This window comes from Anopheles aquasalis, chromosome 2, assembly GCF_943734665.1.
Source record: "Anopheles aquasalis chromosome 2, idAnoAquaMG_Q_19, whole genome shotgun sequence".
In the NCBI taxonomy this organism is placed as follows: Eukaryota; Metazoa; Arthropoda; class Insecta; order Diptera; family Culicidae; genus Anopheles; species Anopheles aquasalis.
The window spans coordinates 623646-641094 of record NC_064877.1 but is presented as its reverse complement, the minus strand read 5'-3'; the positions used below and the strand labels follow the sequence as shown (position 1 = coordinate 641094).

Here is a 17449-nt window from a genome sequence, read left to right as displayed (position 1 = left end):
GTCAACATCCTGTCATCGTTTCGTACTAGAACCTACCAGAAATAGCTCAAATTGAGGATCGATTGCTCGACAACCGAATAAAGCGAAAATACCCAAATCCAATCAAAACAACTAGTTGAGAACTTGCGAGATTATCAACCTGTCACTAAACGCCACCCCATCGAGCGCCGCTTCGCTAGGGAAATCACCAAGGATAGTCATTCTAACGCTACCGGACCACCAGACGACAGATACGGAGTACGAACACGCACATGACCCGCGTCACGCCAAATCTAGGTCAATCATAAAAACTTCCGCTTCGAGTGACGTTCGCGTGCGTGTTGCAGTTGCATTTTCCATTTTCCATTTTCTTTGGCACGATCTTGGCCGCTTCAGTTCACCCACCCTGTGTCTGGACAGCTGCCGGGGTGGTATCGTTTAAAAATAACTCAAGAAAGCCAGTGCACTCGAGCCCGAAGAGGTGCCGCCGCGCTTCACGGGTGCTACTAGTGGAGTGTCCGATGGGGAACGAACGAAATGCAATGAGCGATTTTCTTGAACGGATCGCTAGTGCTTTCCTTCGCATCAATCCTCTTCATTAGATTTTTCACGCTGCAAGCAGAAAGACGAAATAAATGAGAGATACAATACAAGACGTGTAGGCGCGACTTTGCATTCTCAGTTCTGATAGCATCCATCAGTGCTTCATATTCTACTTCTAATACCGAAAGTAGGTCAACCAAATCAATGCACCATTCGTTTCGTTTGTTTTCTTTCGCTTTTTCTCTACCTCAGGAATGGCCGGTCTCTATTTTTCTTGAAACAGCAATAGACGAAATCACAACAAGACGTTAATTGAGCCTGCAAACCGGGGGAAACCCTCCATGGGCTCCAAAAGAATGCGACGTGCGCGATGGTGAACAAAACATAAAACTAGTCACCGGAGTCACCGGAGAGTTGTGAACCGGAATTTATCGATCGAAAGAAAGGCAACCATGTCAACGCGTTTCCGGGAGTCACGAGCGACACAGCACCACGGTCAACTGCCAAACCATCGATCGATCGAGCGAGCTCGTATCGCCCGGCGGCGGTTCCTTGTGACAATTTTGTCTGTTCCGCCCTTTTCCCTGAGTTGAGGTAAGAGAGCCGAGAATGAGAGCATGGTGTTGTCCTCGATTTTCCCCCGCAAATAAAAAAGAGGAAGTATGTGCATGTGCCCCTCTTCCTCATGCCACCGAACACAAAAACATTCAATTTCCATCCCAAAGGAAGCCCCACCGAGTTTAATTTAATTTGAATGTGATAACATTACCACGGAATCATGCGATGAAAATGAGCTAAATGGTTAAAAGATGTGGAAGCAGAGGGACAGGAGAAGAGGCGAACTCGCTCGAAATCGATATTCGCAATTACAACTTCCCCCATTCGTCTGCTAAATCATTTGCAAAATGACATTACTGTTCCGCATCAATGCAAATGATTCGCTACCATTGCACCTCTCTAACGTCCTATAAGTAACTTTAATCACTTTAATACGCCCACCATAATGGTGTCCAACGCTATCAATCAATTTACATTTCGCCATTATGTTCTTATTTGACTCGGCCGACAAAAAAGGAGTTATCCATGATGCTAGAAAACCTTCTTGGCAACTTTCTCCGGCACGCATTAAACCGTCCCTCCTCACGAAGCGCGTGTCCGTGAAGCATAAGTAGCAGAAACCAAAAAAAAGGATCGAAGGATCTCTGTGCCCGAACCATGGCCATGTCAAGGGTAGCCAGCTTCCACACACTAGCAGCAACACCAGCAGCAGCGGCAATCTTTGACGTAATACGGGCGATGCCACTGGCAGTCCCTTTAGTAAGCACCACTTTGCTTGCTTCCACTTAAAGTGGCACTTTCCATCGCGCACATTACAGTGCTGAACTGAAGTGCCGAAGTGAAGCGAAGATGCCGGAGGATGGTATAAATTTTCATTCTCATTTTCCTCGCACGGATCCTCTTTTGGCTCGAGCATTCGATGACGGTTCGCGGACCAAAGGTCTCTCTAAAATGGTCTCCACAAACTTCATGAACCCAAAAGGAATAGAAAAGCATTTTCAAACATTTTCCTAAACTACAAAACATCTGATAAACATTTTCCACTCTCTCTCTCTCTTGCTCTCTCTGTGATGCCTGTGCGTTGCTGTATACATAAGCGACTACCGCATAGTTCCGCCCTGGTCGAGCAGAAAATTAATCGATTTATGCTCGGGAGCGGCGAAAACATTCCTCGTCCATGCCAGCAGAGTAGCAGGAAATAAGGTCTCTTCCACTACGCCGCACCACAGCGCGGTGGCGAGCGTTTCCACCAGTTTAAAGCACAAACTGCAGAGAGTTTTCCGACCAAACCGGTGATGGCTGCAATGACATTCCTCTCTACTTCTGCTCTCGCGTGCGCCACACTGCTCCCATCCCACCAGATGATGATGCTGTGTGCGCGTTGAGAAAAACGGATCGATAGCACACGCTCTGGCCTCAGGGTGGTTGCTCTCGCTGTTTGGAAGCATTTTTCTCGCCAGCCTCATCTCGCCAGTGTGTCGGTGTGTTCCAGCATCAACGATGACGATGTTGTTGCCCCGTCTTGACTGTAGCGGCATTTATGTACGTTTCTGTTTTGATACCAGCGCAGCTCTCGCGAAATAGTCCGTGGGAAATTCTTCTCTTGTACATCTCTCGCTCATCGATCGTCTTCCTTCATCCAAAACGAAACTGAAATGTGGTTTATAGCTACAGTATCAGCAGAATCGAGAGCAGACTCTTCATCTATGATGCAATCATAAGCCAAAAGGCACCCCGGTGGAAAGCCAACGGAATTGACAGACAAACAAGCTCCCGTTAACTTCGAATGTTGTCCTTCTGCTACACCTACAATTTCCACAGTATTCAGACTTAAAATCGAGTTATGGTTACCTTCCTTGCCTTACCAAATTAACTTTCTTGGCAACGTCAACTGAGCTTCGCCATTTACCATCTCGCTCTCTCGCTGTATCTCTCTCACTCTGTTCTACTGAACCCAGATTTGACCATCTCATGAGCCCATCCTCAACATACGAGGACATTTCTCGTCGGAGAAAAACAGTACCATCTTCTCCATTTTTGCCTGCGTGTCCGCCTGGTCCTTCGGGTACGAGGAATTCGAGGCACATCATAAAAACACGAAAACAAAAAAAAAGGACGTAACATCCAGCTTCTCTCTGCTCTCTGCCCTTCGCTATCGCTCAATAATACTGGCAGGCGCGTTACAGGAGAGTCCATTATCGCTGATGATGAAATTCATTGTAATCCTACGATTCAGTGAAAGCTTCTCCGTATAATTCTTCCGGTGGCCAAGCTTAAGCCACGTGTTTGTGCAGGCTTCCCTTCTTCGTCTCGAAAAATCAGCATCAACATACACATCCCCCCCGTCGTCTGTCTCTTCATCTCGTAGCGATACCTAAGAGAAGTAGAGTTCGAGGAATATGATTAATTTATTGATATCGGCAACCCCGGCACAACAAACCGGGAAAAGTGCCAGAGTGCGATGGAACTAGAGCGTTCCATCCGATCCGATGAGCAGAGAGAGGGAGAGAGAGAGAGAGAGATAAAGAAAGCAACGTGTGATCTCGGAAAATGAGAGCACGAAGCTGCCAGGAAAAGCCCCAAAAATCGATAATTCGTACATAAATATTGCACGCTACAGCATAAGCTCCACCCCAAAAGCGAGAGGGCATCCCTCCTCGGTGACTTCTCTGGTGTGCAGAGGGGACATGGAAATTAAAAGCACCCAGAATATGGATGCTGTGGCTAGAGAGCAGCACACCCATGGGGTTGTTTTTCATCTTAAAGCTAGAATTGGCGATAGATTGAAGCGAACTACTGTAGGTACTTACATAATACAGAGCGCGCATGGGTGAAATGTGAATGCAGAAAAAGGATTCCTTCGTCTTTCGCTCTTCACATTACGACCTAATTACATCAACCCTTCCCCTGTTTCACGTGGCTTTAATCTCCGTCAATGCCAAGACCGAATCTCAGTAACCTCTGTAATCAACACTTTAAACCAGGTACCGTTGTGTAGCAACAAATGAACAACCAAGTTTTGCGTGTCCTTGGATGTTGAAAAAAAATCTTTTTAATGGTTGGTGGAGCCTCGTCTGTTGCTCCTCTACACTGTGCTGGGAGGGCTTTATCATGCAAAGGACATACCAGGGCCACCTACGTATGTGCTATGTTGTGGCGTATTTGCAAGGACACTGTGAAGGACAATTTAAAACTTGGATTAAGCAGCATCCAACCGTGGGCCTATAATGAAATTACACCGTCCGTTAACATTTTAACGAACGAAGAAGTGAGCTCATAACGAGACGGAAAGCCTTGCTGGCATAGAAATAGAACATTTCTCTTGCTTTTTACTAACCCAAAGGAGCCTACGTTTGCGTCAGGAAAAAAAAAATCGGCAAAAAGTAACCAACGCAGCAGTCAACGCATTTTTCGTAGGTTGAGCGCAAACACTTTCTCCGGCGTGGCCAGCCGACTATGTGGTTGCCTAGTTTGGGCGCAGAGCATATTTGGGGCGTATGCTTTATCGATCCTTCAGTTTCCGGGAACCGATGGTCCTATGCTACACCCTACACTAGACCCGTGAGTATGCTTCGAGCATCGTTCAACCATTTCCAACCAACCAAATGTGCTAAATCCGACAAAAAGATGTCCAACGAGAGCTGGATAATTGCTCCCGAAAAATCAAATCGGAATTACATCCAGACCGATCGATTGTTGCCTCTGTCCACTGTCGACGATCCTGGTGCGTGCCAAGAAGCAAAATTTTCCTCACATATCTGTTCATGCCGGTGTGGAAAATCAATAAATATTGATCAATTTTCCGCCGGTGTTGACACGGGAGAGTGCGCGCAAACACGCGCAAACACGTGAGTAAGACAGAAGGTGTGCGTACATCAGAGCGTCCGAAGATGAGTAAGAGAGAGATAGAGCGAAAGGAAGAGTGAGAGAAAGAACACAAACGGGGAGGAGAGAGAGAGAGAAACCGTGAACCCGCGCACACGGAAGCGTTTGCTTGATTTTCTCGGTCCTCCAAGCATAGCTGACTTTGGGAGGATGGGGTGGGTGGTTAGGAAAATGGAGACCTGGCGGCGGCGGCGCGCCCTTTACCAGGAGAACTCGATTCCGTTAGCCAGCGGCCCCAGCAAAAGGAACCCATTTCTTCCTGCATATTCGTTAGCCTGTGTGATGAGGTTATTTGATCATCATCCGAGACTTGGATGGATATTTTTTTAGTTTCTATTAATTCTATCTGAGAATATGGTTATGCCCTGTGTGTTCTGTAAAAACTATTTATAAAAATATTTTCTAAAAGATTTGAGAAAAAAAGTTTATAAAAAAAAATAAAACCTAAATCTAAGCGCACACGACTAGACGATGAAAATTTGCCTTGCTTTGGTTTTGATAACGTTTTGGTCCAAAGAAGGAATATTCAAAAAAGATTCATCATGCCGTTTAAGCAGCAAGCAAAGCAGAAGAACGGTCCACTGCAACACAACACTATTGCCGTAACTAGAACAACGTGCAACAACAAAAGCAGCACCGTCAGCACGGGACAAAACGTTAAACATAAACCAACCGACCGCGGCTTGCCATCATTACCGGCAGAAGAAGTGGTTGAAGTCAGGAGGTCGTGCGCGACGACAGTAAATATTGCACGACTTTGAAAGTTGAAAGAACTCTGTGGTGTGAAAGCGTGTCTGTGATGCGATGCGACCGTGGATTGAGGACCGAGGACAGCAAGGGGAACGTATGTTTCAAGTGGACTGCGGCAAGTGGATTGCTGACAGTGCAGTGCAGGGGGTAGGCGGATGGGAAAACTAGTCGCATAGCTCATGTGCATCGCCCGTACCCACACAGCAATGGAGCTCTGGGCCACGAGCAGAATTGTGCAACTGCGGAAGAAGGAGAAAAACGAGGAAGTGAATTGACTCCAGCAAAAACAGAGCTGCAGCATCTCAATTCCGCTACCCCACGAACGCGTGCAACTCGCGATCGAAAGCGTGGCACGGTGGGGGATGACCTGGGGGTAGGGCTGACTAGAGAGGGAGAGGAAGAGGGAGCACATGCCACTCGTCTGAGGTCTAAGTAGCCTTTGCTAGTGTAGTGGTGTCGGGAAGGTGATGTAGTGTAGTTTTCTCGTCTAGCACTCATCAAACGAGAATTGTACGGCTGCAGCAGCATACTTGGATGAGGAATAACGGAATGCCGGTGGGGCGGCACAACCAAGGAAGAGTCGCCCCTCGAGAGAAGCGAGCAGAGCAGGCCACGGGGAGCCGCCTGCTGCAACCACAGAGCGCTGCTGCGAGACCAACGGGGTGAACCAAGCAAGAAGACGAGCTAGACACCTCATCTATAAATAGTGGCGCGGCTTTATCGAACAAGAGCCGCATGCGTTTTCCAGATAGAGACGGGGAGCAGCGGAGCCGTACGTTGTCGTGACAGAGACAAGGAGAGAGATAAAGAGAGAGAGAGGAAAAGACGTAAGACGTGCCTCGTGATGATGATCTTGGTGGGGCTATGCTCGCTACTTCCTTGTCTCTCTCTCTGGCTCTTTTACCCCCAGTGCACAGCATAGTTGCGTGCTCCACACGATTGGCCGCGTGAGATGGTCATGTGTTGGTGATCTCGTTCGGCCTCCAACCACGGCCACTACTAAACGGGGTGGGGGGACACGGTGGCCGTCTTATGTTTCCTGCCCTCGCCGTAGACCGTGTTTTCATACGGGATTCATTCCTCTCTTGCGTTACATTGCCACGATCGCCATCGAGATTCACTGGCGTCAGGAAAGAGTTGCTCCTCATGCCTCCACACTACTTTGGCGCTTGTGATGCTTATTTTATGTATAAAACTCCCAATACACAGCTTGGCGCGCATTCTGCTCCAAAGAGGGAAGGGAGAAAGAGGGACATCGAGAGGGAACTTCATCGGCAAAACAAACAGCAGCATCAGCAAAAGATTGGCGAACGATGAAAACAACATTCGACGGACTTATGCTGCTTTCACAATGCCTTCAACTGGGGTTCGATCGGTTACATGCACCATGCAAACGAAATACGAATAACGTTGCGCTAATGAATTATTTCTTTAATATCAGTCCCACAATGTAAATGCAAATCAATGCCATAAAAAGAATTAAATGACCCCTCATATGTTGTAATAATTGAAGGACAACTTGATAACTCAATCGAATGATGCTTTTTTTTATGTTCACCTTCGAAGATATTCCCATCATCACACATCATCACCAGGAAATGCAATTGATGGAATTCCTTTTCCAATCGAGGGTACGAAAGCATCATTAACACTCTTCCCAGGAGGGATGTTCCCAAATTGACCTAGATGCTTATTTTAGCCTGACTACCCGTAAAAGCTCCAGCGGCGCCTGTGGAAATGCTTTGCTTAATACCTATCACCAGAACCACCTTCGACTAGGCCAAGCCCTTACCCTCAAAATCCATTCTTAAAGCTACCGTCACCGATTTCGTTGTTTTATCGATCCGGACGCACGATTAACGAGCTGCATGTGACTTTATTTATATCAGCCACTTCTCATTCCTCGCTTCCCCGCTCCTCAGCACCAACGCCGCTTCCCAAGACACAATTTGAAGTGCATCACTAGGCCAGGATTGTAGTTTCTGGTAAATCACATTCCGTACATTCAACTGCAGCAAGCAACTATACACTTTTTGAGGATTTGAATTGAACATTAACATGCAGTGCTTATACTAAGCAGCCGTCGACCATTCAAGGGAAGAGAAGGGTGGACGTAACCGTGACCCCTAAGACCTCGTAGAAAGCACGAGCGAGCACACCAACGACCGGCTAGTGAATGAGACGATGACACTAACTAGCTTCACTAACAACACTCATCTCCTAGTGAAAATCAATGCATAATTCTGTTGATTAATTTGGGTGACACTTACACTTGATTACGGTTCGCATCACTACCGCTCGCACTGACTGTAGGCAGACGGTGTCACCCACCGGGAGAGGTGGACTCTCCACCGACAGCACGGCAACTGATGAGATCGTTCTCTGGAAGCATGTTGACTGGCGAAGCCGACGAAGGTAAAGTAGGCGTGCGTGCGTGCGTGCGTGCGTGCTTGCCTACGTTCGACGACGAAGCAGGCCATACACCAAGACCGCCGAGCGAGCACACCTTATGCCGTCATCGGTGATGATATTCACCATCTTCCGCATTTCATCTGATGCACGCCTCGTTCATGCTGTTTTTGGGCCCGTTTGTTTTGAGTTTTCATCGCGGACGCTTGTGAATTTGACGCACTATCACTAAACACACTACTGCCTTCACTGTGGCTCTCCTCCGGGGCAACTATAATCACAAACACTCACTTGAGCGATAACGCGATAGTAAGAAAAAAAGAACTCTACGTAAATAATGGCTGCGGTAGCGAGTTTTACCACACGAGACGCGACACAACGAAAATTGAGAACGACCGCCACGTCTTTAGCGTTGTCAGCATCAGTTTTGTTAAGGTATCAGGAGCAATCAATTCCATTTCTTTGATTTGATTTGGCCTACTGTTCTACTGTGGCATGCCTTGACCTTGCTTCTTGATCGTATAGGAACAGATCTTAAACTTGTTCTAGAAAACATTTGCACAGCATATACTGGACATAAAGTTTAGAGCAACAGTTTGGAGAAACCTATTTAAAGTTCAAAGAAAATATGCCTCTGTTCTTGTGTACATCCAAACATATAAAAATGTAATGTTCTACCCGTTGTCTACGTGTTTCGAAACTACTGACCGGATCGCGATGAAATAAAAGTGGAGTTTGTTAGGATCGGCGCGAGGTCAGAACTGCAAGAAGTTCCCTAAACCAAAATGGGAGCCCTCATTCAGCACACGGGCGTTTTGGGGGAACGGGAAATGTTTCGTCCCAAGAAGCCTCTACCTTTAAAGGTCAATCAACGCAAAGAAGCATACATTCAGCAGGGCGTTGGCAGTAAGGTATTCGATCAACTTTTCATAGCAAGGCCTAAAAATAATGCAGAAAAGAAGAATTAAAGTCGGGAAACTACTTTACCATTGGTGATGGGATTGATACGGAAGCAACTTCATACACGATAGCGACATGAAATCGGCACAGTTTCAGGCTCTTCCATAGAAAAAAAAAGGCTGGTAGACAGTTCCGGCAGACGGGTAGCACATAAGCAAAGCAAGGTACACAAACTGGCTGAATCGATTAAAAGTAGTTTTTAGTTCTTGGAAAAGAAGTTTCTTCAAAAGAAACGGTTCGGTTTACGATTCCTGATGCTGGCAGAGTGAAAAAGTGGCGGTCTTGATATTTTCACCAAATAACAGTGTAAACAAACCAAAAATTCTAAAGAACAGCCAATTTCATACACCCCTCTCCCACCCCACTCTATCACGAGGGTAGCAACGGGCGCGGGGTCGATGAACTTAGTTTTTGATCACGCATGCATAAAATAGCTTCGGAGTAGGGATTTACAAAACTACCGTGCGGCGTGGAATCCTCTTGAAACTCACTACTTTTTCTTTCATCTTTTCATTCACAAGAAGAAGGGTGGAGGATTTCGGTGGCTGCGAGATGATAAGCCCATCTTATCACTGGCACCCGTTCCGTCGCGGCACGCTGCTAACACACTCTGTCTTTCTTGGCACCGAACGAACCACCGCGCGAAGTTTAGCGGGCTAAATTGAAAATTTTCTTTAGATAAATCGCAACGAGGCCCGTGGGTCCGAAAAAAGCGCGTCACTTTACCACGATTTCCTAAAACACTGTGCTCACGCACATCGTCACGTTACGCCGATGCCTCACGCACACCAACACGCTCGGTGAAAATTCTTAAGCGACGGCTACACGAACGCGCAATGTCCAATTGCCCTCAAATCCATATTTATTCGTTCTTGCGATGCAACGCCGGCGAGCTCATCATCGATACTTAATTTCCTTGTTTGGACAATTTCTTCACATTTTTGCGCACTCAAAGAATTGGCAGGAAAACTTGTCTCGGCGCAATTGTCGCTTATATGGATTCGACATTAATTTGGCATCGTGCACACGTGTAGCCGTCGCACGCATGCTCTGGAAAATTCAAAAAAGGTGTTGAGCTGGCAAGATTTAAGAGATGCCTGGGCGTTTGGTATAATTACTGAATTCCCAAGCAAGTTTCTTTCTTTATTTGCATAATTTTTTGTCACATAATGCTTCTTCATCAAACAGATTTCCGTTACAGCTTCACAAACGCTAGCACATAAGCACTTTGAAAGAAAGTTTTTCGTTTTATCACACATCTTTTATCAATAAGCCGTTCGATCGCTGATATGGTTTCAGGTCAACCGTTTTCTTTACAATTTAAAAGCTGTTCTAACCCACCTTGCACTTTATCTGTTTGAACTTTTTGGCTGGTATATTTTTGTAAAGAGATTCTACTATCAAGTATTTTTGCGCACTCCGTCGATCCTCGAGGCTCAAAATGTCCCTATTTTGGGTTTTGGAAGCAAGGAGCTCCCGTTCCGATTTGAGTCGGTGGAAATCACAGCAATCAATTGCAGAGTTTTTATTCTACCTCTCTGTCTCCCTACGCTACATTCCGTAAAATTGTGTCATAAAAGAGAACCTGAGGATTGACCGACCGACGATTGCGGTTGGGAGCACCATGATCGTGGCTCTTAAGCAAGCACATGCCTTATGAGATTACAGCGGAATCTTTATATCTATCTGACGGGCTAATAAGCGCTTGTACATTTGTTGAAATAGCAATAACAAGCCTTTAAAGCACCACGAATGTCTTTTAAGAAGTAAGCTTAAGCAGTACTTTTTTGTTTCCTCAAGTAGAATCGTCTTTATATTGCCCTGCCTCCCTATCTTTTGGCGTACCGTTTTTTTACAATTTCCTAACTATCTATTTCTACGCACTTGTAAGCATTTTACATCTATGATCATCGGTAGCTCGTGCAAAGGCGGCAGAAAGCTGAAAGCTTTTGGTGTATTTTAACTTTGGGCAGAGTTCCACAACGAACTGGCGATAAAAATACCGTTGATAATGAGATTTCATTAGAATAACCATGCGAGAGCAACACAAAAAGACAAACGCCTAAAAAGCCATCACCATTTGAGCAATTTGGAATCAATGGCCACGAGTCACAATCGTAGCAAAGATATGTCGTTACAGCTCTCTGCCCTAACCCTCCTGATGGGTACTTTCGGTGAGATCAGTTCCGCGTCGAACTAGCGTTTTAATCACGAATAATATCTAGGGAGTTTTGAACACATCCCCCGACCCTTGTCGCTGTAGCACACTGTTGATTTTCAGCCGTAGTGGTGTGAAATCGATTTTGCCGAATCGAGACATCGAACTGAATCGCTTTCCACTGCTTAAAGGACTGACTGAATCGGCTCCCATTGCCTTTGAAGAACTTCCTCTGGAGAATGTTGCATACTTTGGAAACAGTTTTGGTGACGATTCTGGCGACGACCCCATACAGTCACCCGGTTGTGCTTCTAGCGCATTACGACCGGCAGTAAAGTGACGCCGATGGACTGGCTTTGGCGTACGGAATGTTTCCTGTACGCGATCCTGCATATCCTGAGTAGCTTCTGCAACAGGACGTTGAGCTGATTTGAACGTTCGCGGTAGCGTAGTTGCTGATTGCGAGGCCACTGGTGTACAGTTTCCATAGAATGGCGATTTGTCGGGACAGACCACCACCACCTTCGGGCTGCATGTGTCCGTAGAGATTTTGCGTGGTGGTAATCGAAGAATCTCTTCGTTTGGATAGTACGAAGGAATCTTATCATCGACCGAATTACGTTTCATGGGAACGCTGCACGAATCAATGCTGATTACTGACCGATCACTTGCACTACTGACGCCGCTGCTGCTACTGCTACTGCTACTGGTCGAGCTGGATCGAATTGGTTCCGGATGTTTTCCACCTCCGGTCATTATCATGTAAATCGATTCACTACCGTTATCACCGATACTCTTTGGGGCTTGCTTTTTCTCCTCATCACCTTGCTCGATAAGTTTTTGGCGGTTGAAACCCGTTCCCGGGGCTCCCATTTCTATGTAGCCGCCCGTGTTCTGCTGTTTATCGCACGCTGACTCATGCCTTACTGATGAAGTTTCTTCCATTGGTTCTTCGGTTTCCGGAATTGACGCACTGCAAGCCATACCGACAAGGTTCACTGTTGACGAGTTCGCCGAGCGATTGAAGCCTTCCAGAATTCGTTCCGAGATGTTCAAACGGCGACCATCTGGTGCACTTGATCGGTTCTCCGTCTCTAACTCCAGGCCTCCTGAGGATGATGCGATGGACATGTTCAGATACTCTGACGAACCAAAGTCCAGCTCGATGTAATCGATGTTGTGTTGCGGATAAAACTCGGACGTACAGGAACCATTGCCATCTGAAAGATTGTCATAAGATGTGTTGCCGACCGCCAGCTCATCATCGCCGGTTGCCTTGACCGGTTCTATATCGATCTGCAAGCGACTAAGATCGGGACTCGAAAAACTGTTTCGCTTATTTCCTCCGAAACGCAATCGACAGACGTTCTTTCGGTGCACAACGGCCACCGGAGATGTGTTTCCAGACTTTTCTTGCTCCAGTCCCGGTTTCTTGCTTGCTTGTCCTTTTCTAGACAATGAAGAACTCCCCTGGGAGTCGCCGCTTGTCGTACGCTTGCGACCAAACACCGCATCTAAGCGCAACCAGTTCCGTTTCTTCTTTAAACTATCCATTTCCGGTGTGGGTAACGAGCGATTGAGCTCGTCTTCCATGTCTTCGTTAGTGTTGAGACGCCGCCGGGGTGGTAGCGGAGGCGGTGGGGTTGTAGGTTCCTCTTGCACCCCTTTTGACCGCTCTGCCGACACTGGTCGCATCTCTTCGTAGATACCGGAAGCGATTGAAAGGCGCGATAGCTGGGAGTTGACCTGATCGGTGCCAGTGTCACGAATTTCTTCGTAAATACCCGACATAGCTGAATCGCGATGGCTTTCGCCGACGGCACCACCGGAAGGAGCAGATTGTGGACGATAGAGCTGACCTGACTGATCGCATGGAACTGTCGGAAGCGGTCCCAGAAAGTCCTGCAAATCCATAACGTTCCCCGTGTAATCGAGATTCTGATAAATGCCGAGATCATCCCAAGCGGCAAAACCTAGTGCAGATGGCACCATCACCGATGGAGGTGCCATAAGAGCGAGTGGCTGCATCTCGCGCCGGATCTCACAGGCCGGAGTTCGACTGGCACGTCGCAACTGCATCATCTCCTGGCGGTACAGCTCGAGATTGCGAATCGACTTTTTCATCCATCGAAGGTGGCGTTCACACATCAGCTGCGTCTCGAAGGCGAAGTAGGCGCAGCACCGTTTACGATTGTTTTTCCAGAAAAGACCGTACGAATGTTGCTTGGTGCGCGAGGTGGCCATCTGCACCGTCAGTCCGGGAATGTTAATACGCACGATCAGATCAGTTGTACGATCGTTCGGTGAGGAGAAAAATGAAATTCGCATATAGCACGGGAAACACTTGACCGCCTCGATCTTCACAAAGTACTGGGACCATGACTGAAAGTAGATGAAGCAACACCAGATGTTGTAGTGACCGTAGCAACAGATTCGCAGCCACACCGAGCTCGCCTACCTTCATGTGCGAGAACTCGAGCTTCCTCTCGCGGATGTCCAGCTTTACATCCATCTGCATGCTTATCGTACTCTCCTCCATGGTTACGGTCTTCTAAGTTGTATGACTTCTTTGCAGTAATCTTCGATGGAAACCTACAACAAACAGAGACACCATTAGACAACACATCCTGGAGGGTTGGCATTTGCCCGCGACAGCGTTTTCCTCGACCAGCATGACTCTGACCTTCGAAATGTAGATAAATAGATGGCGACCCCTGTTGCACGCTATCGTCGATCAATACTGATCATCACCATCAACCGAGACCACCGAGCACGGCCAAGCACCACCTGATCACGGGCGCCCGATCGCGAAAAGACCTTCGAATAGTTCTAACAACTCACAATGACTTCACGCCAAGCGAATGCAGAGTCGCGTATCGTCGCGTGCTATCGTCGAGAGACTGTTTGCGTCATTTGGGATGGCTGGAATTCATCTCCACAACAACTCTCCGGTTTGCTTTTCCAGTTTTTTTTTCTCCAACGTCTATTGTCGTCACACAACAAACCCATTCAGACGACCAACCAGACCGACGACGAATGTTCGCGACAATACATTTGCATTTGCATAGGCGGGAGAGGAGAGCTGGGTATTTACTTCGAATCGGTTTCGTCCCACGATTTCGGTGGTGGTAAATTTTGTGCCGTGTAATCTTGCGTGGTCAATAAACAACGCATGACTTCACCAGAATTTCCCGGTCAGCGCGGGCTGGAAGGCTGGCCACCAGTGGTGATAGCATAATCTTGGGGCCGCGTATAGAAACTCTTTATCATTTAAACGCCCCACTATTGGCAGCATGTGTGCTGGCAGACCGCAAGTGTTTTCAAATCAAACATTATCGGCGGGATGTTGGGAAAACCCATCATCAAATCACATTTACATGCCACAATCTAGAAATACTTGATTTAAGAATATGGCCGCTGAGGCCCAAGCTACGATGCCATGGCCAATGGGGCGGGGTTCTTCCGGAGGTTTGGGGAAATCCCGCGTAAATAAAACATCCAAGAAACTCTCACCTGCTTATCACGCCGTCCGCAGAATCTGATTAAAGGAGCACGGCGTCCTAGCTTTATCCTTTTCCACAAACGCTCACTCACTTTCCCGTGCATTCGATGCTGGTGCACTTTCCGGCCTCCGGCGCTGTACCGTGGTCAGGATGAATCACAAATTCTTGCCACTGAGCACATCACTATTCCATGCACAGCTATTTCGTTTCAGCTACCAATTTGCATTCATACTGTTTGATGCAGACGGCAGAGGAGTGGCACGAGATGCGCGAGAAGATCACATCCGGCCGCAATCAGAACCAGCGCGCGCGAAGCGACAAAATGGGGTTACGATAAACGCGAATGGCGGTCCGGGAGGGCGTGGGTGGCGATCCAAACAACACATTTCTCAACGAATTTACAGCACAAGAACAAGGAAAAAGTCTCGTTTCACACGTTCTTGGACACCCGCTCTCCCGCTGTCGCGTTGCGTGTCGGATGTTGAACAAATCACAAATATTTTTAATTGTTTTCCGAAAATTGTTTACCCAAAGGTCTTTGACACTTGCTATCACACAGGGCTGTATTGCCGGCGACAGACGAAGCGTAAACTCTAGCGTAAATATAAAATAAATGCCAAATAGTTTACGCTTCGTGTGGCACGGATAAACGCGTAGAAGTTTATACCGAAACATTTATTACAACTCGTATGTTGGATCGCAAAAAGCATAAAATGACGAGATAAGTTGGTTTCTAAATATCTTTTCCAATATTTTAAGCTGTTGTTGCTGTATAAGCGATGATAGAACTTTCTTCTCTTCATATCGCTATGTTTCATGTGGAGCTCACTTTCACGCTTCGCGAACCTATAAACTTTTTGGCATAATCACAATCTTTTGGGCATTACATTCTGCGTTTACGCTTTGTCTGTCACCAGGCTTAATGCTGCTAACGCTGCCGAATGATGAACGTAAACAAACCTTCATACCTGTCAAACAAAATCCAACGTGGAGGCTATAACAAATCCGTTGAAGGCACCTGTTTCCTGAATGGTACTTTGATCCTCATTCAAAAATGTCGTTTTTCCGGAAGCTCAGAAACTGGGCATTTTGGTTGTGAAGAAGTGTTTTCGTGTTTTCGTTTTCGTAGGACCGTAAACCCGTATCTCAGACAGAGTACGATGCGTTCGAAGTCGGAAAGTGCCATGTTACTGCAACAAAAGAACGATACCCTTATCCAGATCCAGAACGAGCTATGAGGGAACGGTGACTGAACGAGGATTTGAACAGGATTTGAATCAACTCCAACTCCAACTGAGATCTGCAGCAGCTTAAGGACGAGGCAGGAAAATGCACTCGAAGAAAAACTAGTCACCATACAAGCTTACCATTCCACGAACAGATCTGTAGTTCTCTGTCACCGCAAATTTAATGTGATATCTTGGAGATGCATTGAGTAATACATGATGTGCTATTTTTTAAACAGCTGTGTCAGTGATATATTTTAATTTACCTCACTCTACCAAAATTACGCGTTTCTTTTCAGGCGCATGATGATAAAACATATAAATACTGTTGAAAAAGCTATTAAAAGGCACTTTTTGCCACTACATCGCTTTGGTTAACCAGCGCGTAATATTTTTCTTTCCAGATGTGCATCTTTGTTTGGCTGTTTGCCAAACCCGTTCCCTGGCAAGTTTGTTTCTCTAATAATTTTTATCGGTTTTGAACTAACGTACTTATTGTTGTTCACGCTATTAGCAACCCCAGCATCTATTTCCTTATAAGCACCGAATGTTGCAGTTGGAGAGGCCATTTGAATTGGATCGTATTTGTTATGATAGCCTTGCACTCGATAACGCAACTCTACGTTCGGCGGTGTACGCACTATTTCGGGTAATGTTGCATAGTAAATGATTCGTCGGTTACGCAGACTAATTGGACGATTAGTTTCTGAGAATCCGTTCAGTAGATGATTCGTGTATATGTAATTGCGATCCCTATGTGGCATCGGAATATCATAGCGGTTGTCCGGAAAATAGTAGTAGTAAGGATATTTGTATCGAGGAAAGTAGGAATCATAAGAATCAGAATCATATCGTCGTTCATAGTAGTGATCATAATGATGTGGAGCAGGTGGGTACATACGGTCAAACATTTCGGGATGCAATGGTTCGTATTTGTTGAACGACCGGGACGGATACACTGGAGGCTGCGAGGGAGCCATAAACGAGTCATATGCTTTTGGAATTGGCCGCTCGTAGTAAAGCCTGGCTAGTGGCTTTCTATAGAGCTCGTATATAATTTTTTCTTTTCCAGTGCGGATTTCAGAATGATCCGGGCTTTTGGTTTGTTGCGTTATGAAATTTACTCTCGGCGCACGTGACTTCGTATTTTCGTTCACTATTACTGACGCTTCTGCATTTGAATCCTCCTCTTCTCGAATCACATTAGCTTGAAATTCTGGCCTAGATGATGTCTTTGTCCACTCGGTTTGCACGGCAGGATAGCTCTCTTGATTTGTCATGGTCAGTTTTTCAGCGGTGGGGATGTGTTCGTCTTTTTCGGTGCTATTTTCAACCGGAAACGCTGGTGGCGATAGCTGTTTTAGATCACGTTTTGTTCGTTTATCGAGGTACTCAGGATCGAAGCGCTGGTTTTGGAGAAAATGGCTATGCAACCCTGGCGATTCTAACACACGATAATTGTTGATGTTAGTTTGTTT

General features: G+C 46.5%; 3 protein-coding genes across 6 annotated transcripts in view; all 3 read right to left on the bottom strand.

The window, feature by feature from the left end:
• LOC126573146 (histone-lysine N-methyltransferase, H3 lysine-79 specific) overlaps positions 1–9780 on the bottom strand; it is a 25795-nt gene extending 16015 nt beyond the window's left edge. For 2 of the 3 annotated variants that reach the window (XM_050233037.1, XM_050233040.1), the window contains exons 1-2: positions 9538–9780; positions 7986–8414 (exon numbers count right to left, since the gene is read on the bottom strand). The gene's annotated coding sequence lies outside the window, so the exon portion shown is untranslated. The remainder of the gene's footprint in view (positions 1–7985; positions 8415–9537) is intronic. The other variant, XM_050233038.1, reaches the window with a different exon arrangement.
• LOC126571630 (uncharacterized) lies at positions 6616–17449 on the bottom strand. Its single transcript, XM_050230312.1, has 2 exons — positions 16428–17449; positions 6616–6703 (listed from the first exon to the last, which is right to left on the bottom strand). Exons 1-2 carry the CDS (start codon positions 17249–17251, stop codon positions 6616–6618), a joined length of 912 nt encoding a protein of 303 aa, XP_050086269.1. The 5' UTR covers positions 17252–17449.
• LOC126573147 (uncharacterized) lies at positions 10199–15191 on the bottom strand. 2 transcript variants are annotated; one of them, XM_050233041.1, is made up of 3 exons: positions 14756–15191; positions 13701–13834; positions 10199–13624 (listed from the first exon to the last, which is right to left on the bottom strand). In XM_050233041.1, exons 2-3 carry the CDS (start codon positions 13779–13781, stop codon positions 11306–11308), a joined length of 2400 nt encoding a protein of 799 aa, XP_050088998.1. In that variant the 5' UTR covers positions 13782–13834; positions 14756–15191; the 3' UTR covers positions 10199–11305. The 2 variants fall into 2 exon arrangements, with proteins under 2 accessions (XP_050088998.1, XP_050088999.1); XM_050233042.1 differs by lacking the exon at positions 14756–15191 and adding an exon at positions 13926–14077.

Coding starts and splice junctions, on each gene's coding strand:
- LOC126573147 (XM_050233041.1), bottom strand. CDS start 13,781: ATGGAGGAGAGTACGATAAGCATGCAGATGGATGTAAAGCTGGACATC. Junction 13,625..13,700: donor TCGAGTTCTCGCACATGAAG/GTAGGCGAGCTC, acceptor ATCTACTTTCAG/TCATGGTCCCAGTACTTTGT.
- LOC126571630 (XM_050230312.1), bottom strand. CDS start 17,251: ATGACAAATCAAGAGAGCTATCCTGCCGTGCAAACCGAGTGGACAAAG. Junction 6,704..16,427: donor CCGATAAAAATTATTAGAGA/AACAAACTTGCC, acceptor GTAGTGGCCGTG/GTTGGAGGCCGAACGAGATC.